The sequence below is a fragment of the Camelus bactrianus genome, chromosome 18 (genome assembly GCF_048773025.1).
Source record: "Camelus bactrianus isolate YW-2024 breed Bactrian camel chromosome 18, ASM4877302v1, whole genome shotgun sequence".
In the NCBI taxonomy this organism is placed as follows: domain Eukaryota; kingdom Metazoa; phylum Chordata; class Mammalia; order Artiodactyla; family Camelidae; genus Camelus; species Camelus bactrianus.
This window is the reverse complement of record NC_133556.1, coordinates 34530085-34552639: the sequence shown is the minus strand read 5'-3', so window position 1 is coordinate 34552639 and position 22555 is coordinate 34530085. Positions and strand designations below refer to the sequence as shown.

The 22555-nt window shown below is 38.7% G+C and overlaps 1 protein-coding gene across 4 annotated transcripts in view; it reads left to right on the top strand.

Moving 5' to 3' along the window:
- TXNDC11 (thioredoxin domain containing 11) overlaps nucleotides 1-22555 on the top strand; it is a 55828-nt gene that overhangs the window by 6957 nt on the left and 26316 nt on the right. For 2 of the 4 annotated variants that reach the window (XM_074346807.1, XM_010961738.3), the window contains exons 3-5: nucleotides 1833-1930; nucleotides 5386-5515; nucleotides 15466-15559. In XM_074346807.1, the coding sequence (XP_074202908.1) occupies nucleotides 1833-1930; nucleotides 5386-5515; nucleotides 15466-15559 (322 nt within the window). The remainder of the gene's footprint in view (nucleotides 1-1832; nucleotides 1931-5385; nucleotides 5516-15465; nucleotides 15560-22555) is intronic. The other 2 variants (XM_045521726.2, XM_074346808.1) reach the window with 1 other exon arrangement.

Below are 22555 nucleotides of genomic sequence, written 5' to 3'. Positions count from 1 at the left end.
TCAGTATGTAAATGCTTGGGCAAGTTAGTTCTCTGTGCCTCCATGTGGAACCATTGTGAAGAGGACAGTTACAGGTGGAGACCCGTAAAGGTGTGATGCGTTGGCGACTCAGGTGCCACGGGGACACTGCTCTCAGTGATATGATTTTTTTCTAAGTGGTGAACAGCTCTTGGTAAAGTTCTGAACCAAACAGTACTTTCTGCCCTCAATTAAACAGAAGTTGCCTTCTTAAGTGCAGTGAACACAAAAGCCATGCTTTGGATTCACGTATAAAATGGAGTTGGGTTCTGGGCTTGAATAATAGCAAACAGATTTCCCCCAACATCAGTGTTTGGCAGGACATTTAAAACTGCTCTGGATGATGGGGGTGACTTCCCTGTGCAGAGCAGTTCTGAGCATTGTGGGATAAGTACGGCGGCCTCTGCCCACTGCATGTGCTACAGCTTCCCCGGCCATCACAACCAGCCAGAAGGCTGGTAGCCCCGTTCTCCTGAAGCAGGACCTTGGGCTTAGAGAGCCGAGCAGTTTGTTAAAGATCCCAGGACAAGTGGTGGAGGTTTCAGTGCTATCCACAACTGATGGGCACTGCTTTTCTCAAAGATTTTTATAGCTCCTTCTAAATTGAGAGCTTACGGTTCTGTGTTCTCAGTAGGGAAAAGGAGCAGGTTTATTTTTGGAAAAAGGCAAAAACTGAGCAACATTCCTTAATAAAACTAGCAAACATGATAGATGGTGCCCTATTTTTGAGACGTCAGCTTTTAGTAAAGATACTGTTGCTCTTCCTTTGTATAGACTATTAAAGGAATTCTTGAGACTCTCTTCTGTTTTGTGCAGCATTGCTGTCTAGTGAGTATAAGGAACCTGAAAGTGACTTTCCATTTGTAGTCTCTTCATATTTTTCAGTATTTTGTTATAAAAATTTTAAACACATAGCAAAAGTAAAAGAATTTTACAAATACCTGCCACTTAAATTCTACTATTAACATTTTATTATGCTTGTTTTGTCATGTATTTATCATGGCTTTCAACTAGAGACAGTTTTGTCTCTGTCTGGAGAGATTTTTGGTTGTTACCACTTGAGAGGGAGATGCTGCTGGCATCTAATGGGTAGAGGCCAGGGATCCTATACCATCTTGCGTCTAGTGTGTGGGACAGTCCTGCATGACACGAACAAACAGAACAACGGCAACAAAAACCTGTAACGTTCAAGCCCAAAATGTCAGTGTTGCCAAAGTTGAGAAACTCTGCTCCAGTCTATTAATCAGTCTTATTTTGAGTACATTTCAAAGTAAATTGCAGGCATTGGGACACTACTCTTTAAATACTTCAGCATCTACCAATGAATGTATATTTAGTCCATATTTTTAATATCTGATAGTACATTTTAGAGTATAGCTTTAATCATCTATTATCTTTATTAGTTTTTAATATAGTCTTTAAAAATGTTCCTTTGAAATTTGTGGTATTTCATTTGTAAAGATTTTTTTCATTCTCAGATGCTCAGTTTGACTATCGAAAGATGTCTCCTTCTACTAAGTTTTAGTGTATTCATGCTTAGAAAAAGTTTGTTGGTGTTCATTCACTTCAGAATCTAAAGCATTCCTCTTGGGACAGACTCCAAAATATTCAGAGTCCTAGCTGGACACTGTAGATAAGAGTCTTTCTTTTTCACTGTAGTGGTAAATGATGACCTTCTTTGAACACTCAAAATAATTTTTTTCATACTTTCTGTTTCAGAGAGGAATAGTTCCATTTCTATAATTTAATGTTTTAAACCTTGGTAAATTTTCAGTTGTTATTTATAGTCATTTGAGACCTTCTTTGACTTGCAGGTGTTGTTTGTGGCAATTAACTGTTGGTGGAACCAGGGGAAATGCAGAAAACAGAAACATTTCTTCTATTTTCCTGTAATATATCTCTATCATCGGAGGTAAGAACTTTTAAGTAGTGTGTCTAATTCCAGTTAAGTCTGTCAGTTTCAAGGTGAGTTTTGTTTTTTTTCTGTTTAAAAGTATTCACTGTAGAAAATTGAGAAAATAACAAATAGGCAAAAATAAAGGGTCTGTGATTTTGTCAGCCTTTCATGATCACCATGTGTTTTGATTTTTACCCTCCTGTGATATACATATCCACTCCCTTTTTTAAATTAAAAAAATGGGATCATGTAGTAATACTATTTTCTAAACTGCTTTTTCTTTTATGAACATTTTTTTTCATGTCATTACACATCCTCTACAGCATTGTTTTTAATAATACTGGTTACTCCACTGAGAGGTTGTACATTTCAGACGTTCTAGAAGTATTTTATGGTTTAAAAATAGATGAAAGTCCTTATCCCATTACCTGGCATCATAGCACAGTCAGGAGGGTGTCTTAACATCTTTTCATTTGGAAGGAAAATTGCAACAAGTCCACAGTCCTATCATCCATCATTCTGAACTCCAAAGAGCTCTGAAACCCTAAAGGCTTTCATAAATTTTGTCCCCAAATGGCATCCATCTGGCCTGAAGTAACAAGTCTTTATGCCACTTCAGGTTCCACTGTACTCATTTTGCTGCAGAAATACTGCTGTTTGATTTTGGAGTACTGCCCAGACTTTGCTGTGGAGGAGAAGTAATGTCTGAACTCTGACTTGAAGGATTTTTTGAGACAAGAGATGGGACTTTGGACTTTGTTCAATGTACTTGGCTTGAAGTTTGTTACTGAAGGTAAAATGGGATAAGAAGATTTGACCAGTAAGAGCTTTTACTTTTTAGGCTTTATTTATTTCCTTCCTCTAAGATTCATGGATCTTAATCAATGGGGTTTTATAACAAACAGCAGCAAACTCTCGTTTGTGGATTATCTGTCACATTCCACTACATTCCTACGTCTCTAACATGACATGACATTGTGTGGCACATAGTGTTGTTTCTCAGGAGCTATTAAATAGAACTTGGGCGAAAAATATGCTTTCCTACCCCATCTCCACCCTCACATTTTCCTGTGGATACAAGAACATTTTCTCAGAGTAACTTTCTGATGGTTACTTTTTTTCTTTCTTTTTTCTTTTCTTTTCTTTTTTTTTTTTTTTAAGGTAAGTGTAAGTGTAAGGTGTTAATACTTGAAGGTTCTAAAACTCAGTACTCTGTAATGAGTGATGAGCTCACCCTAGAGAGATCCCTGCATTTCTTTTTTTTTTGACATAGGAAATAGGGCACAGATGCCTAGCAGGGAGTACAGACATTGCAACTGTATGTAACCAAGCCAGCTGCCCAGAGGTAGACTTAACTTGATGTGGCATTAAAATCGTAAGAGTTCCCTTGAATTGAGTACAAGTATCATTTTGGGGTACGAGAGTGTGCAATGTCGTCTTAGACTGTTTGTTTTCTTAGTTTTTATAGAAAGGTTGAAAGAACACGAAAGGAACTTTAGAAATACCTAGTCCAACCCTCTCGTTTTTCAGATGAGGAATTTGAGGTCGGTGGTCACCTTGAAGTGCTTGCCCTTCATCTTTGCCTGTTGGAGTTTTACTTGTTGAAGTCAGTTCAGACCCATTAACACTCATTTCAACATCTACCATTCCCAGTGTACCAAAAACAAGAAAGTGCTAAGGCACAGTGAGACCCAGAAGATAGCCTTTTTGTATTCTCTTTAAGAATCTTCAAGCCCTCTCTTTTCTACATACATACACGAGTGAAATGTGTTCCTTCAATTAAACTCTCTCGTAAACATTCTGTCGTCTTGAGGGTCTTCTGGTTACCGCTGCTTGCAGTTGTGGCCCTTGGGCAGACCGCTGCTGTTTGTTTGTGTGTGTGTGTTGTTGCTTCTGTTTGTGTAATGGCGTAACTAGTAGTAACTGCTTACAGAAGTTAACTGACTTTTCTGTTTTGTGAAAGTGGCTTCCATTTTTTTGACTTGTGTTGATACCAGTTACAAAGGCAGTTTATAAAAGGCTCTGAAGCAGAAGTAGTTTTCTCAAAACACTGCAAATCTCAGCTGCCCTAGGTCAGCTTGTCCTAAGGCAAGGCTGTAGTGTGTTGGTAAAACAAGTTTCACATCCCGCATCCTGGGATCTTCTCATTACAGCAAGTCACTGGGACCTTTGTCACATCGCACCAGGGAACCTCCCGGAGCTTGTTTGCTTGAGTAGATGAGGCTTCCAGATTGGTTGGTTCCCTTTTGCTGAACAAAATAAGTTATCAGATGATTTTTTGATTTCTTCCTTTAAATTAAAAATTGGTGGTGGTTGGTGGGGTTGGTGGTGGTGGTAATTTTTAACGTTCAATTAGTTAACAAATTAGCTGTTAGTCTTGAGTTGGTAGAATTGTTAACCCAGTCTACCAGCTGTGCATGTAGAATGCTATTTTTACTTTTTTCGTGCTAATATTCTTCTGTCTGGCATCATATTCTGCAGTGCGCGCTGAAGAATTGTGTTTATCTCATCCCATTATATGTGTGTGTGGATTTCTGTAACCATATATTACAGTATTGTGATCACAGCATTTGTGTAATTCTTCACTGTGCTCTCTGTTGTTGCTATTAACAGTAGGCTTAATGTCAATTTCTATTTAGAGAGAAGAATGGTTATGGAGTTGCTGAATTTCACCATACTCCCCCACCCCCACCACATACCACCCAGTTGTATTTGAGCAATGTCTCTATTGTGCAAGATTGAAGAAAGCCATGTGAGGATTCTGATTAGCTTAGGAAGATGACTGAATGTTGGAAGTACTGCATAGCAATACTAAATCAAATTCCTTTGCATCCCCAAGCACAGCTGGAGGGGAAAATAAGGAAGATCATTTATACAGGTCCCTGATTTCATACCTTCATATAATTTTTTGTTGTTATAGTAAAGCTTTAAATAGGTTTAAGGTTCACTTAATGATCCTTTCTGTAAGTGCCTTTGAGAATATTTAGTAACTACGTTTTAGTAGTTAGTTGGCTGTGGACCAACTGCTTAACTTGTTCCTTATTTCAGACTGACTTGAAAAGAAATGTCTGCCCCCCTACATGGAATTGTATAGTTAAGATTCTGGAATCCTTTAGCATTTGGTCAGTTTCCAGCATTACCTTTTTGTTTTGTTTTTGTCTTTTAAAGAAATACTATTGTGAGAATTTTTTTTCAGGGAGTAGAGTGCATTTTTTTTGCTTTGAAATTCAGTTTGCAGATTTAAGCTCATGTAAAAGAGTAATGACCACTTACTTGTATGTCCCCTCACATAAAATGCTTATTCTTAATCGGCCCTCCGGTCACCTCCCGGAGGCCTCTTAACTGTGAACCAGTTGGGATCCTAAAACAAGACGTTTTCATTTTGTGGTATGGGTGATTTCAGTTTTACATTACAGGTTTTAATGCATGGTGTATTATTATTTTTTTTATTTTTATTTTTTTGGTACTAGTTTTGGACCAATCGAATACAAAGGCCCCATGAGTGCTGTTTACATTGAGAAGTTTGTCCGCCGGGTGATGAAACCACTTCTCTACATCCCATCTCAATCAGAGTTACTAGATTTCCTCTCAAACTACGAGGTACCTATCTTTCCTGTCTTCTCCTGTTCCCACAGGCTTCACTGGGTTGCACTGGATTGTTTGTGTTAGAAGGGTTTTTATACCTCCTGATTTGTAGCAATTAAAATATCACATTATAGATAAACCCCAATTAAATGCTTTTTGAGATACTTGATTATAGGGATGGTTTGGCCGCATAAGTTTTAAGAGAATAGAATACTTGGAAAACCTTGTCTTTTTTATTTGGGAATTTTTGACAGACTTTCAGTTTGTTTCACAATTAAACTAGAGGTGTAAGAATTAATTTACAATTTATTTGCAGCTACAGAGTTCTAAAAATTTTATTTGATGCTTTTACTATGAGATACCTAGTTTTTCTTGTCGGTTGTAGTTTAGCTTTAAAAACAAAACAAAACAAAACTAAGAATATGTTCCTTTCTGTTTTATTAAGTGCATAACTATTTCAAGGCTCATCAACAGAAGATTTCCTAACATGGCTTCTCTACTGCTTTCCTATTGCCAGCTTCAACCCCTGATGAATTATTTTGATAGGATCTTCAAATGCATGTTCAGGACAGCTTATTATTGAGAGGCCAGTATAAAGCTTAAAATGATCTCAATAAATTATAAAAATAGTTCCACAAAAAAAATTCATTGAATCAAGTGTAAAATCATACTTGAACACAGGTGAAAATGATACTTAGCTGCAAAAAAATCAAGACCAGAAGTACCTGATAGAGATAAAAAACTATGAATCCAGACCTTGCTAATTGAGAATTTAGTAATTGTGACTCAGTTGAAGTTTACCTTTTGCACTATGTATATTTTACGTAGGTGGGATATGAATTTCTTTCCCCAGAACATCATTTACAGCTTTTTTTCAGTTACGTTAGAAACACTATTGATGCGTTAACTATTAGCAGATTACCCAAGCAGCAGCAGTGTTACTGTCTAGTTGTTCTGCTTGTGGTTCTTGGATGTGCATTTGAGTGAATGCTTCCTTACTCATATGTGGATGGAGGGTTTCCATGCCTTTTGTGGGCTTGCTCCTGTTTGGCGTGGGAGGCTGGTGGGCAGGAGCTACGCTGGGAGGCGGGGCATCTGCGCCTAGTTCCTTTGGCAGCACTAACTGGGTCTGTGACTTAGGGCAGGCAGGGGACAGGGTTTTCTTGAGATTCCTTTTAACTTTAGGTGCAGTAATTCTGTGATATGTGTTTCACATAGATTTGCAGCAGATGACAGGCAGAGTCACTGAAGGTGGTACAGCAAAATGGTGAAGAATCAGGGCTCGGATAGACCTGAATCCAAACTCATCTCTATCACTTATTGGCCCTGTGGCCTCTGGCTAGTATTTAACCTTTTTAAGCCTCCATTTCCTCATCTGTGAAATAGGGATTAAATGAGATAAAATGGAAGATGCCTGCTAGGATACAGTCCTAATAAATGGAAATTTATCAGTAAAAATGAAGTTGTGGGGAAATCCTGGATAGTTTGCACTACTGAGAGACTTAAAAAGTGCATAACACCTGCCAGAATTAGCTACTTATATAAAAAGAAAACCTTTTTTTTGGTAGTTAGGTGATAAAAAGTGACCGGTAGGATCCAAGAGGTCTTCCTTCAGTTAAGCTCTGTTGGGACTTTTGTAGAACACTGTGCCCAGATTTGTACCCTCTGTTTTTTCCTTCAAATTTTCACTCAATGTCCTTTAAAAAGTAGAGAGAGAAATGGGAGAAGTTGACACTATGGAGCGTCAACAAATAACATATAGCATGTGCTTACCCTTACCCAAAAAAGTGTAGGGAAAATTGAGATTGTTTAGCCTTATAAAAAGAGCACAGAGAGGCAGCTTCGTTATTATTTCCAGCTCTGTCAGAGATTTGTATCCAGAGAGTTCTGAGCCAGATCTCAGCAGAGGTCATGTGATAAGAAGGACTCAGCTAGGTCTCTGGAGACCTGAGTGTTAGCCCTGACTTTCGCAAGTCTCTGATTTCTGAGTTTTATGCAGATTTCTCATCTCTGAAATAAGGGAGTAGGCTCAGATAAACCCTTTTGACTGTTTTGGCTTTGGTGAAGTTTTGAGGTTGGAAATAGGCTGATAGAAGAAGGTTCATGAGTTTTTGATTGGGAAAGTATTTTTGAGACAATGGCTTTGAACATCTATATCAGAAATCTTTTTAATCCTTTTTCATTTAGTGCCTCTAAGATGTTTGTAGTTGGATCTGCGGGAGAGAGACAAGTGCACAGTTGTGACTGAGCAGCAGGGGTGATTCCTGCCCTTGAGTCTCTGCATTCTTTGAACCTGCTTTTCAGCAGCGCTTTCAGAGATCATGCTCCAGGTCTAACATTGAGTCCACGTGAGACTCGCCATTGTGCCAGTGACATTACTCAACGTTGTTTTTGTGGCACCCTACTTAATTAGAAGACGTGCGACAATGCTGAGACTGCCTTTAAGGTGGGACCCAAGAGAGTGCTGCCAAGATGGGACTCTGTATAGCTTTCACTGGCCTTCCCTGTGGCTGCCTCCCAAAAGCTGTAGATGGCTTTCAGCCTGTGAGAATCATCTTTTGCTGAGCTTCTTTTCACCAAGGTGAAATTGTTGGGTTGGCAAGAGACAATATTTGACTAATTGTGAAAGAATTTGGGAGTCAAGCTCAGCATGACACCTGTGAAACCACTTGTCTTGTGAAACATACCAAATACTGCCTGGGAAGAAGTGATACAATTTCATTCACTCTCTTTAAGATAACGTAAAGATAAAATTTCAGATCCAGAAGTGAAACCGCCATCATGGTTTTGACAGTTGAATAAATAGGAAAGTTAAAAGAATCTTTGGAGGCCCCACTCTGGAGCCTAATACACTATTAGACATTCCTCTAAATTAAGGTTTCTGAACCTCAGCATTATTGATGTTTGGAATCAGATAATTCTGCGTTGTGGGAGGCTGTCCTATGCTTTGCAGGATGTTTGACAGCATTTTTGGCCTCCACCAACTAGACTATTAGCACCCCCTTGCCTCCTTAGTTGCAAAATATCCAGGCATTATCGAATGTCCCTTGGTGGGGAAAAATCACCCCGGCTGAGAACCACTGCTAAATTACTGTTTCCCCTATAAGCCTTAAGGATGCCTCACAGGTGTTAGTACACTTTTTTTTTTCATGTAGCACACAGAATGCCACAATCAAATTGTTGCAAGTTTATTTGCTTATGACAGTGGCAGTAGAGAGAAGATGAAAATTAAGCAATACCTTAATTAGTAAATTCTAGAGTCTTATGTATGGGAACTAGAGCCAGGAGTGAGTTATGCTGTAATCGGTAGAGCTGCCCTTGATACTCTAATTTTTACTCAAGTCGTTTGTCCATACCTGCAGCACTCTCCCCCAAGAAAAAAGCATGCATCCTAACTATGTTAAGGGTACTGCTAATTTAAAGAAGTCTTGTTATGAAAAATACTTGTTTTGATCAAGAGCCTTATCTCCTAATTTATATTTTCTATAAATATGGATTTCAATATCAAGTGTGTTTAAATTTAGGTATACCATAATTGGGCTGAAATAATGAATGTTTTTGTGGCATTTGTAAGACTTGTTAGGATAGCATTGTGTTTTGTGTAGGTCTCTAGATGTGTTTGTGAGTCTTGTAGGGGTGCATTTGATAATTTTCCCCTTGTTAAAAAAAAACAATATTGATTACTTATAAATTTGTCTCTAATCCAGGTATTTGTGAACAGTCTGGATCATCATAAGGTTCTGTAGTTAGTGTCTATTGGGAAGTGATGATACCCTGAAATTAACAACTTTGTATATTGACATAAGCTTTTATTATATGTATGCTGAACTCTATTCACATGTGCTTATATTGCTGTTATAAAGAAGAATGCTGTAATTCTATCTTGATTTGAATTTTGTAAGTCCCACAGATGAATCCTTTTAAAAGCCTATTTCAGATGACTTGATCGTGAATTACCTGGAAGAGTAGAAGTTTTTATCCAATGGAAAATATTTTATTCAATTTAGATATCTCAAACCTGCCCAAATCAGATTGCTCATCATTCACTATAGTTTTTATATTTGTAAAATATGACACTGAACCCAGATACAATTTTTAGGAAAACAGTTTTGGCCTTTAATTTACTGAACATTGCAGAAACATTAAAGGTGAATATTATAAATACTTAACTCTATAAATTCCAGAATACTTTAGACATTATTAGCAAACAAAATATGAATGAACTATGCATTGGTAAGTGCCCTCCAGTTTTCAAGTGCTTTTACTTCTAATCTTTCCCACCAGCCATGTGAGATAGATGGAAATTGCAGATCCTTTCAACAGATTAAGAAGATAAGGTACAGAGAGGGTATGATTTACCCTAAATGGAGACTGGAATGTATCCCAGGACTTCTGTCCCCCAAAATTCTTCCTCGTACCCAAAGGAATGTTTAAGGTCTCTGAGTTGAAACTTCACTATGTATCTAGAGGTTAAAACTTTAAATATTTAATTATTTTGTCAATTTTGAACCTTCCTCCTTCATGAAAGAAGAATTTTGAAAGTTAGCTTCTTAATTTGTAACTTTTTTCCCTTCATTTTTAGGAATGGTTCTGAGAATAATTAGTGATAAGGATGGGATGTAGCTATTGACTTACAGTTAAAGCAGCAGAGTTGTACCATTTCCTGCTATTAAATGGCTTTTTGCATTCATTCTGCAGAACTGGGAGTGTTTTATGTATGATCGTTACACTATGGAGGCAGAGTAGAGTCTAAATTTTCTTCCCAGATATGCACTAAAATCATACTTGCATTATAAATAATGAATGTAGCTAAAATGAAGTGAACTTGCTGATGGACACTGCAGAGGGAGCTCAAAAGCTTTAAATCAGCTCATTGCAAACCATGTTAAGCTCTGCTTTCTTCATTTACTCCAGTTGTAGAATTCCTCTTCCTTGAAAGTCCTTCCTACTTATTTAAGATACAGACAGGACAACTTAATTTATTACTTGTGGACAGCATAGTCAAACATACCTCAGTGTCATTTTTACTTTGGTAGACATTAAGTTCATTGCGAAGGGAATAGGACTGAGTATGGTGATGTCACTTTCACAGTCACTAGTTTTATGGCTCTTCTGTCTATTTTTCAAACATCATTGGTCTTAAGTATTGGTAGGTTCTACATCAGTAATGCTCTCTTTTTTTATATTTTAAACCATGTGATAGAATCATCTAATTTGTACCTTATGATTTACCCACCGATTGCCCACAGTGTTATTTAGAACTCTTTTATGTTGTATCTGTAGTCAAAATATTTTTGAAGTCTTTCCATGAATTTGTATAGTTTATCCCTCTTGAGGACAGTGATTTAGCATACATCCATTTTATTCTTAGAAGTTTTGATAAGCCAGATTGTTTTAAATTTAAGTGGGATAGGAAAAGGCTTGGGAATCGTTTAGAGGGAGAAGCAGGGCCTTGGGTAAATTGCCTGGTGACAGAAACCTAAGCACTTTGGAGGAAAACCTAGTAGGATGCTTGGTACCTACTGTTATCCTTTTGTTGGTTAGTAAAAGTCTACTCTGAATGTTGAGCAACTAAATAGATACTGTTTCTGTCAATTCATAGTTCTATAACCCTGTGAATTAGGTAGTTTTAAGTTTTCTAGGTGTGAGTTAATGTTAGTGCAGAAATATTTCAATTGCCATTGAGTAAAAAAACCCACTGGAGTAACCATTCTCATGGCCACTAGAGGGCGTGTGCACCATCTGCTGAAATTTATGCCACACTGCCAAGGGTGCTCACTTAAGAAAGAAATCTTTAATGCTGATGAAGATTTGCTGGCCTCCTGTAAACAGTCTATTTTCAGCCTCCTTATTGTAGCAGGTACTGAAGATGCTGTACATCTTGGAATGGAATTGAAAACACACAAACTGGGTCAAGTTATAAGCTGCTACTCCTGTTTTGTTCTTCACTAAATTGTAAACTTGATGGAGGAGCTTTGTCTTATTTATCCTTTTATCCTCATTGGCTCTTTAATAAATGTTTTATTTTGTGCCTTTTTTATACCAGGCACTCTCTGAGCTGGAAATACAGTGATGAATGAGAGAGCTTCTGTTTCACGGACTTGTTTCACAGAGTTGAAAACAAAGGAAAACAAATAAACAGATTGTAAGGGGTTGAGTAGTATTCCCCCAAAATTCACATCCACCAGAAGCTCAGAATGTGGCTTTATTTGGAAATAGGGTCTTTACAGATGTCATTAGTGAAGGATCTCAAGATGAAATCTTCGTGGATTTAGAGTGGGTCCTAAATCCAGTGACTGGTGTCTTTATGAGAGGAGAGGACACAGAGACACAGGGAAGGAGGCCATGTGAGCATGAAGGCAGAGACTGGAGTGATGCAGCCACCAAAAGCTAGGAAAAAGGCAAGGAAACATCCTTGCCTAGAGCCTCCAGAGTGAGCATGGCCCTGCTGCCACCTTGATTTTGGACTCTGGCCTCCAGAACTGTGAGATAAATTTCTGTTGTTTTAAGCCACCAGGTTTGTGGTAATTGTTATGGCAGCTCTAAGAAACTTAACACACAGGGTAATTTCAGACAATAAGTGCTACAAAAAGAAAGAAAGGTGAAAAGATAGGTCTAAGTGTAGGGAGGAAGGGCGTAACTACTTTAGAAGGCAGAGAATACCTCTCTGAGGAAATGACATTTGAACAGAAACTTAGAGTGAAACCTTTGTGATATGATCCATCCCTGAGGAGATTTGGAGAAAGTGCTCCAGGAGGTGGGAACAGTAAGTGCAAAGGTCCTGAGGGAGGAACAGGACTGGTGGGGCCAGAGCAGAGGGGAGAGTGGTAGGAGATGAGGGCCCAGTGGTGCCTTGTGACCATTGTGTGTCCTGATTAGACCTCTGATTATTGGGCAGATGAAGGGAAGAGGAACAGTAACAGTCAGTTTTGTTCACCAGGCAGCTGTCCAAGCATCTGGGAGGGATCGATGGAAACACTGCAGCTGGAACCTGGGGTAGGTGATCTGTACGTGTTGGTGAGCATCAGTGTGAGGAGGGACAGCCTGTGTACCATCAGGGCTTCCACCCCAACCTCAGTCCAGTGTCAGGCTGGCCCACACGCTCGGCCAGCTCATCTGAAAAAGAGCCTCAAAAGTATATTAGGCAGGTCTGAGTTGTCTGCTTTGAACCAGCCCCTGGGTTTATTTACAGCCAAGCCAACAAGGGACGTAGACCTGGAAAGGTCCACGTATGTGAAGTGTATGTGCTTTGTTCCCAAACTTCCCTTTTTCCAGATTTAAGAAAGAACTGTGGAGGAAACTCTGAAATATATAATGATTTCTCAAATACAGCTTTGGTTGGGGAGACACTGAAACTTTGGGGAAATGCTTGCAAAATTTGTTTTACCTGAAGCATAACCAGAGCCAGTTTAATACTTTTAAATGATAATTTTCAATAGACATAAACAGATAACTATCACTTCATTTTATTTCCTCTTTTTATTATTTTGAAATGTTCATTTAAGTTACATTCTTAAACATGCCACCTTTCAAAATTTAATACAGATTGTCACAGTATTGTGAATATTTGAAAAACAGTACCTGTTTCAAAAACTTTGCCTATTTCTTGCATTTTAAATAGCTAGTATTCTATAATTCATACAAACTTTAATCCTCTCACATAGTTGTTGAATCTTATGATCTTCATTTCTTTGGCAATGAAAAGTAAAAATAATTTTGCTTATGGGGTTGTTCACTTTGTATTGTTTGTGAAATTTCTTTGGTCAGACTACTTGGAAACTTCAGTATCAGATCTTCTGAGGATAGAGGTGTCTTCATCCAAGCTGTATAGCCCCTTGGGAAAGTGCAGCAGTGGTGTCATCAACAAGAATAAACCCTTACACTGTAGAGAGGTCTGCAAAGGACCCCTGCAAATGGTCTAACCTTTATTCATTTTTAAAGGTTTTGTTTGGGTTTCCCATGAAGACTCAGAATCCAGGTTGTTTTTCCTTCCGTTAGTGTGTATACCAAAACACATACATAGTTGCATACATGCATGTCGACATATACATGTTTATGGGCCATGTGTCTCCTCCTGTGAAGCCACCTGAGATAACATGATGGGGGAAGAGAGCTGAAATTCACCTCATTTAATTTTTAGCCATGAAACATTTCTTAATATTTAGAATGAATTTCTTCCATTTGGTTTTGATTTAGAAGATTGGTTAAAGTTGAAAGAAGTTTAAATGAGTCTGTTTTCTTTCCATTATTTTTCATTTTTATCTTGTATCCAGTATTTACTGATTAAAATTTCTGAAGAGCTTGTCTTCCTTTGTTTGTGGTAGAAAGGCTCATCAGAACCTGGTTTGATATCTTGAGAACCCAAACACTGCATAGTTCTGCTTTGAGCCAATTCTGAATTGGCTTGTTAAAAACATGTTAAGGAGTTTAGCAAAAGAAAATCCTATTTTGATAACTTTGCTTTCTTTTTTTGTTTTGTTTTGTTTTTGTTTTTGGAGGGGAGATAATTAGTTTTATTTATTTATTCATGTTTAAAGGAGGTACTGGGGATTGAACTCAGGAACTCGTGCATGCTAAGCATGCGCTCTACCACTTGAGCTGTACCCTCCCCCAACTTTGCTTTCTGATTTCCTCAGTTGTTTGAGAAATTAGGTTTTTTCTGGATTTTTTTAACATGTTAACATTAAACACTCTGACTGTCTCAGTTTATACCAGAACCAAAACCAATTAGTTTATTTATGGATAAATCATTCCATTATAACGGAATCGTATGAGAATAAATAAGTGATTTAGATTTGAAAGGTAGTTTGTTCCACTACAGATCAGAAATTTCCTCTTTTATATATGACATACCAATTTTAAACTTCACCGACAGGTTAAATTTCCACTTTACCTTTCGGATCTTTGTCCAAGTGATCATATCAGCTCCACAGTTACTTACTAAGAAAATGCTGTTATGTGCTTTAGGGCTGGAAAGGACTCTTTACATTTGCCTAGTGTTTTATAGTTCATCAAGCTCATTATTCTCAAAAACTGCATGATGAATTGTCCCCATTTGCCAGATAAGGAAACTAAGACTTCACATTGAAGGGTTCACCCAAGATCATTCGGCTGTCAGATTTGAGCTTAGGTCTTGAAATTCTAAGCCCAGCACTGTTTCCTCAAGCATCTCACACTTTGGCTTTTAAGACATACAATTATAGAACAAAACTGGACAAAATGAGTGCCACAGGGCCTTCTAAGAAGGAAGAAATTCTGAACAGGAAGGCAGAATGTATCTGGTACGGGACAGTTAATTGGTTTGCAGAATAGAGGGGCATTCTGTGACAAACTTGGGGAAATGGAATGGGCAGTTGGAAATTGGCATGGAGGAACAGGAGGGCTCTCAGTAGACTGATCTGACAAGAGAGAAGGGCCGCCAGTGTGGAATGCTGGGCTCTGAGTGTTGGGGGAGGAAAGAGCCCCTCAAAGGATGGCCTTAAACACCAGTGGATTCAGTCAGAGGTAACCTGATTTCCAGTGAGTATAAAGGTGTGTTTAGAGTGAGGAAAGGAAGAGGTTGAGGAAGAAATGCAAGAAAGTTTACAAAGAAATCATTGACCTAGTTTGCCTGGAGTTACTAAACAAAACCAAATGAGTACTTGAACTTGATGGTGAGGTTTCAAACCAGGGACCTAGGAAAACTGTCCACAGAGTGTGGAAAGACTTGCATAGGGAGAGGGAAGGAAGTTTCAGCTCCGAATTGCCCCTGTAAAGCTGCTGCAACTCCATCCCTTGCCCTGCTGACTAATTGGAGGGAAAGGTCAGCCCTAACTGGCAACATTTTTCATGTGACTTTTAAAAAATGAAATGCAACAAATTGCGATTGTTAAATTACAGTGGCACGTCTTTCTTGTTTTAAAATATTTCCCATTGCGCAGTGACTGACGATGCCCCAGTCATCTAATTCTGCTCTTGTTCTGCAGCCTGGAGTACTTGGGTACTTTGAGTTCAGTGGCTCACCCCAGCCTCCTGGTTATGTGACCTTCTTCACTTCAGCATTGCATTCATTAAAGAAAGGTAAACACGATTCATATTAAGACATTAGTACCTTGACAGAAATGTATGTATATTGGTATCTTCTTTTACATATGTTATCTTTATGAATATATATTTAATTTTCTTGATTCTTTGTCTCTGTATTTGTATTAAATAGTTACATTGTTTTATGTTCTGTTGGCAAACAAAAGTTTGTGCTATTTCATATGTAGTCTCTTAAATGTTTAGTTTTTTAAAAATACAGCTTGATCACACAGTGTCAGCAATGATGTATTTTGCACTTTAAACTTTATTGTAATCTCTTTTCGTTTGACATTGTAAGTTTTGGTCAGAATTTTTAGTGGTTGTATTGTCAGTTGGATGCATCATAATCTAGGAATACATTTCCTTCAAGAAGTATTTTTGTAAGTATAAAGGTCATGTCACATTACAGTGTAAGTCTTCTGCCAGGTTCACTACTCTCAAATCCATATGTATATTTTTTTTTACTTAGCTAAATCATATATCATTTGAAGTTCTACTTTTTAAATTAAACTTGGTATCCTGGCCGTTTTTTCACATTGCTCCGCGTTCTTTCTATCAGCCATGACCTTGCGTCAGTTCTGTCAGATACTTTCGTCTGCTCACTTGTCTTCATCTCCTTGTTACCACTCTGGTCCAAACCCCTTCCCCACCCCTAGACTAGACTAGTGGACTCTTAACTGGTGTCCAGTCTCACCCCTTCTTCCTCACACTTGGGCCTTTTCATGTGCTGATCCTTCTGTTTGAAATGTGCCCTTACCTCCCCAGCTCCTAGGGCCCAGCTCTCGCCCATCAAACAAGCCGTCTTCATCATCCATCAGGTTCCAGCTCAGATATCGCTTCCACAGTCTCCCCCCTTGGATGCCTTGTTTTCTTTCATAGCACTTAACACAGCTTGTATTTATGTGTGTAGTTACGAGATGATTTGTTTACTGTCTGTCGTCTTCCCTGGACTGTGAGATTTCTGAGGGTGGGGACCTTGTCTTCAGTTTAGTGTTCTTTCTCCAGCGTCTGGCACATAGCAGGGGCTCAATCACCATTTGCCCAATGAGTGACCAGATTGATGGCCATATCATCTTTCCCCCAGTAGGTCAACCAAAAATATGTAACCATCTTCCCATTACTGGCTATTAGATTGCTTTAATATTTAGAGGAGTGTTGTAATAGGATACCATTAATACATCAAGCGATTATGTGACTGGCCATTTTAATATATACATTATCTTAAGGTTTTATGCATGGAGGATCTACCGTGTTCATGTTTTTCATGTGGGGGACAGTGGGAGAGGACATCAAGCTGTCACAGTAAGCATATCTTCTGTCCACTTCCAAGACTTTGAGCTGCATGGCTTCAGGTGACCAAGAAGACTTAGTGAGTCAGAGTTTGAATTTTGAAAACAAAATACTAGCAACTTAAAGAAGCTTAGGCAGATGTTCAAAAATGGTCTTAGAAAACTAAATAAAGTCCTTTGAAGAAGATCTCAACTGAAGATTATGTATAAAAGGGTAACCTAGAGCCAATCACTAAAATGGTAACATTCAAGTTCTTGAGTTGGAGAAGCTATTTCAAGATTTGAAAGGATTTTTTTTTTATCCAGTTAGCTTGTATTGTGTGTTAATGATTCGTTTTAAATTGCTTTTTCATTCAGAGATTTCCAAAATCTTGCTGCTTTTTGGGAATTTTTTCCAAGTACCAGATAGTAGCCTTTTTCCTCCTTTTTTTTTTTTTAAAGTATAGTTGACTTACCCCTGTTTTTCATTTTTTTTCAAGCAAAGGAAAGTGATTTTAAAAAAACTACTTGAAGGTACATAATGAACTTCTTTGGTCAAATCACTAATTTTGACAAATGATTACATGAAATTTCTTCTCAGAGTAACTCTAGCTCAATTTACCTTTACCCCTTTCTTCCCTGTTTTGTTATTCTAGTTGGGTTTTATAAATTCCTTTTGCATATGAACTTTGCAAGAACTGAGTTCATTCTCATTAATAATTTTTTACCCCATTTTTGTGACCCATTTTTAGAAGAAAAAGACAAATCTGTTTGGGAGAATGATTTTTCTATAGCGTGTGTACTCTAAAGGATTACCTAAAGTAAGTCTTACCTTGGGCATCTGGGGTTTTTTCCCCCCTTTCTTCCTCCTGCCCTGAAGGCAAGCGGTATTTCACTTATTAATAGCCGGTGTTCAGTAAGAGAAGCACGTGCACACTTTTTCTTTAAAAATGGGACAGTTTGAAATGTAAATTCTAGGCCATTGTTGTGTTTCGATTGTGTACACAAACTGAGGCCTGAGGAACGTTTGACACACTTAACGCTGGTTATTGCGAGCTCAGCTGAGGGAGTGTTTAGACTGTGTGGTAGAGAGCAGATGTCCTGGTTCAGTAAGCCATGGGTGTATATAAAGTGCACATGTCTTTCTATTGCCTTAATGGTTTGTTTGTTTTTCTCATTGCCTTAGAAATAGCCAGGACACTCTCTGACATTCATTTCTTGGAGTTGGCTGACCATCGGTCTGCAGATATTTTGGGAATGACGCATACATGAAGCATCATGCCTAGGTGCTGGGGGTGAGCTAAGAGGGGAGTGTTCCCTACGCTCAAGAATGGCATGAGTTTAGTTAGTTGTAGGGTCCGGTTCCGTGACACTTTGACACTCCCTTAAGACTGTCTGAAGTATGATATTGTTACACATTATGATAAAGGAAATTAGGGAAAATTTACTTACCACCTTCGCATTTAACTGACTTATCTTTTGCTGTTTTAACGATTTCCTTTCATCTTAATTACCTGGGTCCTTTACCTGTTGATCTCAGCCTTGGTGCTGATTCATCAGTTTATGTCGACACTCCTGTTCGCTGCTGTGGGCAGCGACCCTTTGTTATGTTTCTGTCCTAGCCATTTTACTTTTATCACTTTTTGCATATAGCAGTTCTGTATTTTCATATAGTTAAATCTGTGGGGGTTTTTCTTAATTTATTTTTTTCTAAGTATCTATCTGATCACTAATCAGTTCAGTTTCTTCTTGAATTTTAAAGGTATTTGGCACTTAATACTATTTGGATTTACTTTAGCTTAAAATACAGAGCACAGTTGGTTTTCCTCCCTCCTCATTGGCTAAACAATTAGCACTGTTTACAAAATAATGCTTCTTTATCCCTCATCTTAATGATGCCTGCTCTATCACAAAGTAGTTTCTTACATGTAATTGGGTCCATTTCTGTGTTTTCTCTTGGTCTAGATACCTCTTTTTTAATGAGTAAATATAATTTCATTTCTTGCTTTGTATGTAATTACCTAGTGAAGTCTGAATTCTGCCTCCTCTAGTTCTTGTGTTTTATGGAATATTTGCTTTTTATTTTTTTTTAAAATATTCTCTCATATCCATCTATGCACTTGGCTGAATCTTGGTTGGAATTTTATTAAATGTTTAAATTGACCTGGAGGTAATTGACATGTTCATAAAATTTAGCTTCGCTTTCTTGGATCACAGCATTATTATTCATTTATTCCCCTCCTTTCAATTTTTATAATAGGTCTTACGCATCCCTCATTAATGGTTAATCTTCTCAGAGTGCTGAAGGATTGACAGTGGGCTGGCAATCTGTATGTGTTTCAGGATACTTCCCAGACCGCAGAGCCAGTTCCCCTTGGAGCCTTTCCACCTTTGATCTTGGCAGACAGGCCCTTTCTCCTTTTGCCTAAAGAAAATTTGGTAGAGGGGTTGTATTTTCAAGTTGTGTACTTGATTTTCTTCCGTCTTATGCTTATTTCATTATTTGCTGTAAAAATGTGTTCTGGTAAAATGTTACAGTCTGCTGTGATTCAGTGACTTCTTTAAAAGAAAATTTGCAACAATTTTTGATCCTGTTTTTCATTTGACCTTCAAAAGGGATGCAGTGCCTCCTGGGGGGAAACAGTGGCCTGGGCGCTGGCAGGGTCTGGTTCTTAGCCTTTGTCTGCCCCTGGCTCGGTCTGTAAACCCAAACAAAACACTTAACTTCTCTGTGTTTGACTCTGTCTGTCTGTAACATTGGGGAGGATGGTGGTAAGGGTTAAGTGCTTGTTTTACAAGGCTGCATCAAGTGTGAAGTACATTGCAGGTGAGTAAAGTAGGAGTCGAAAAATCTGTGGTAGTTTAATGAGAAAGCCACTGACTGAAAGCACCCAAAGTCGGTACCGTTTCTTTTACTGAAAAGCATCTATACCAGGCATTCCTCTTCCCTTTCCTGGAGCACTCCGTGCCTGCTTCTTTTTGTATAATCAGCCCTCTGTATCTATGGGTTCTGCACCTGTGGATTCAGCTAAACTTGGATTGAAAATATTAGAAAAAAAAATCCCAGGAAGTTCCAGAAAGCACAGATTGAATTTATCACACACCTGGCAACTGCTTACTTAGCATTATATCGTATTGACAGCTGTTTATTTAGCACTTCACTGTATTGGGTATAAGTAATCTAGAGATGATTTGATGTATACCGGAAGATGTGTGTAGGTTATATGCAAACAACTATGCTGTTTTACATAAGGGACTTGAGCATCCATGGATTTGGGGATTCGAGGGGGAGTGGAGGGCTGGAACTAGTTCCCTGCGGATATCAAGAGTTGACTGTACTTTGGGGTGTTCTCACTATAGAACTGACTGCAGCTCTGTCTCACCAGAGTTTGAACTGGTTTGGTCAGATACTTAATTGAGTGCCTTGAGGCCAAGGTTTTGTCTTCTTGCTCCTGCAACTCAAACACCCTGCTTGACCAATGTAGCTAAAAGTTTGAGTGACTGGTAAAGGACACTTTACCTTGAAATTGCTCTAGTGAGAATGATTTTGGCCATGGGTTAAGTTACCTCCGATCCCTGCCCCACCACTTCTCCTCCGACCTGGCCTCTCAGGTTCCGTAGACCAGTGTGCGGGAATCACTCACAGTAGGACCAGATGGAGCCTCTGCCTGATCCAGTCTCCTTATTCCTTCTTCTTGGCTTCTCCCTGCCCCCTAATGAATCCTAATGAAATGAATTGAAATTCGCCTGGTACTTAACTGTCATCTGGAAAATCCAGTGAACTGTTAAACTAAAGCTGTTGTTCCCACTGCGTTCTAGTGCCTTTAGGAATTCCCAAATGTAGTTGACAGGGGACCTTGCGGCATCAGTTCTCTAAAGAACACCTTTGGAAAATACTGTTGTAATGAATTTTTTTAATAGGAATTTATTGGAGGAAGGCGGCATTACAGTGTAGGGTCCCTCTACTCCACCAGGTGGCATCTGATGGTGCTGTGCTTTGCTTGTAGAATCGAGTCAGGACACGTAAAAAGCTCCCTCCTCCATATTCTAGTTCACGAGAAAAGCTTTTTTAGAGCATTCTATCAGATTGTGAAATTTCATGCAACATCAAGAGGTCCGAAGGGTAGGGTTGTCTTCTCCTGTAAGTGACATTCTTAAAGGCATTGAAAAAACAAGGGACTGACTTCTTAGGCAAGGTTGACTCTGAGATTGCTTTGTTTTTCTCAGGTTCCTCGGCCTAACTCCTGGGAGTTTGGACCAGGCATGGGGTTTAACAGTTCTCTGTGAATGAAACAGGTTCTAGATCACTTGGTTTTTCTCAGATAATTTCATTTGTTGTCACTATACTCACTTACAGAAGGAAATTTTTTTCTAACTAACTGCCTGTGTTCTGAGACCCTCTGGGTACTGATTAATACACATTAGAATAAATGCATCAGAAATTCCATTCTTTCTGTTCCCATACCTAAAACTGACTTTTAAATTATGTTGCCATTATTTTAGGAAATGTGTGATCATATTTCATAGGAAATGCTTTTATTCCCATTATGGCATCTCTTAAGGCTTGTAAATGCTGCTAGATAAAAACTAAGGATAAAAACAGGCATCCCTGCACTTTGAGTTAGATCGAGAAGCACGCCTTACTACTTCAACAAACATTTGAGGATCCACTATGTGCTACAGCTATAAAGATGAGCAAAACTAGTTCTTCACCATCAGTAGTGCCACCAGCTAGTATAGTCAGTAGGTGGGGTTGCCTACAATATGAGTGCAGTGACACTTCAGTGACAGGCTTCATGGGAGCGTGGAGGCAGGGTGTTCGGATCAGATCAGGGAAGACTACTTGGAGGAGATGGTGCTGAAGGTGGGAAGGGTTTCCCAGGAGAATGAGGAATCAGCCTTCAGGTAAGTGTGTAGGAATGAGAGAGTGGAAGATAGATGGGGCTGAGAAAAGCCAAAGGTGTGTGGGAAGCTCAGAACCAAATTTGGTGGTCATTTGTAGATACTTTGATTCCTTAAAGCCATGTATTTGAAAAGCTACACTGTCTTTACTTTCTAATTGTTTTGTGTGTTTTTTTTCTACTTGTTTAAAGTTGTCCTGTTTTAGGAATATGTATATGCATGCTTCGAGTTTTTATCTTATTCCTTTAAGGTTGTTGGGGTTTTTTTGTTTTGGTTTTTTGAAGCTGAAATAAGACTCCTAGGCAAAGAACCAAAAACGTTAAAATCTTGAAAACCTCTCAGGGATCAACTTCTATGATAAAGTCACAAGCTTATAGTGAAGCAACTCAGTGTAGATAAAACCAGTTCTGGTCTCCACTTGACCATTTTTTGTGTAAAGCTGAGCACGATAAGCTGATACTGGACTGAGCCCTTCTGAGAGTCCAGCATTTTAGCTGGAGGATCTGGGCTTCACTGCCACCCCGCTTTGAAGTAGGTACTATTGTTATCTCAGTGCTACTATCTCAGGTGAGGAAACTGAGGCTCAGAGGAGGTTGTTAACAAACTCAAGGACACTGTGGTAGCAGAATAATGGCTTCTCAAAGATGTTCGCATTCTAACCCCCAGGTTCATTTAGGGAGGCGGAAAAGAAAAATATAGTTCTAAGTACACAATTTTAGAGGAGCGTAAACTGTCGCGCTGAATATGCACTGTCATATGTACTAACGAGGTAGCAAGCCAAACACCCTCACACCACTGCTCGCGTTAACTAGAGCGTACTAGT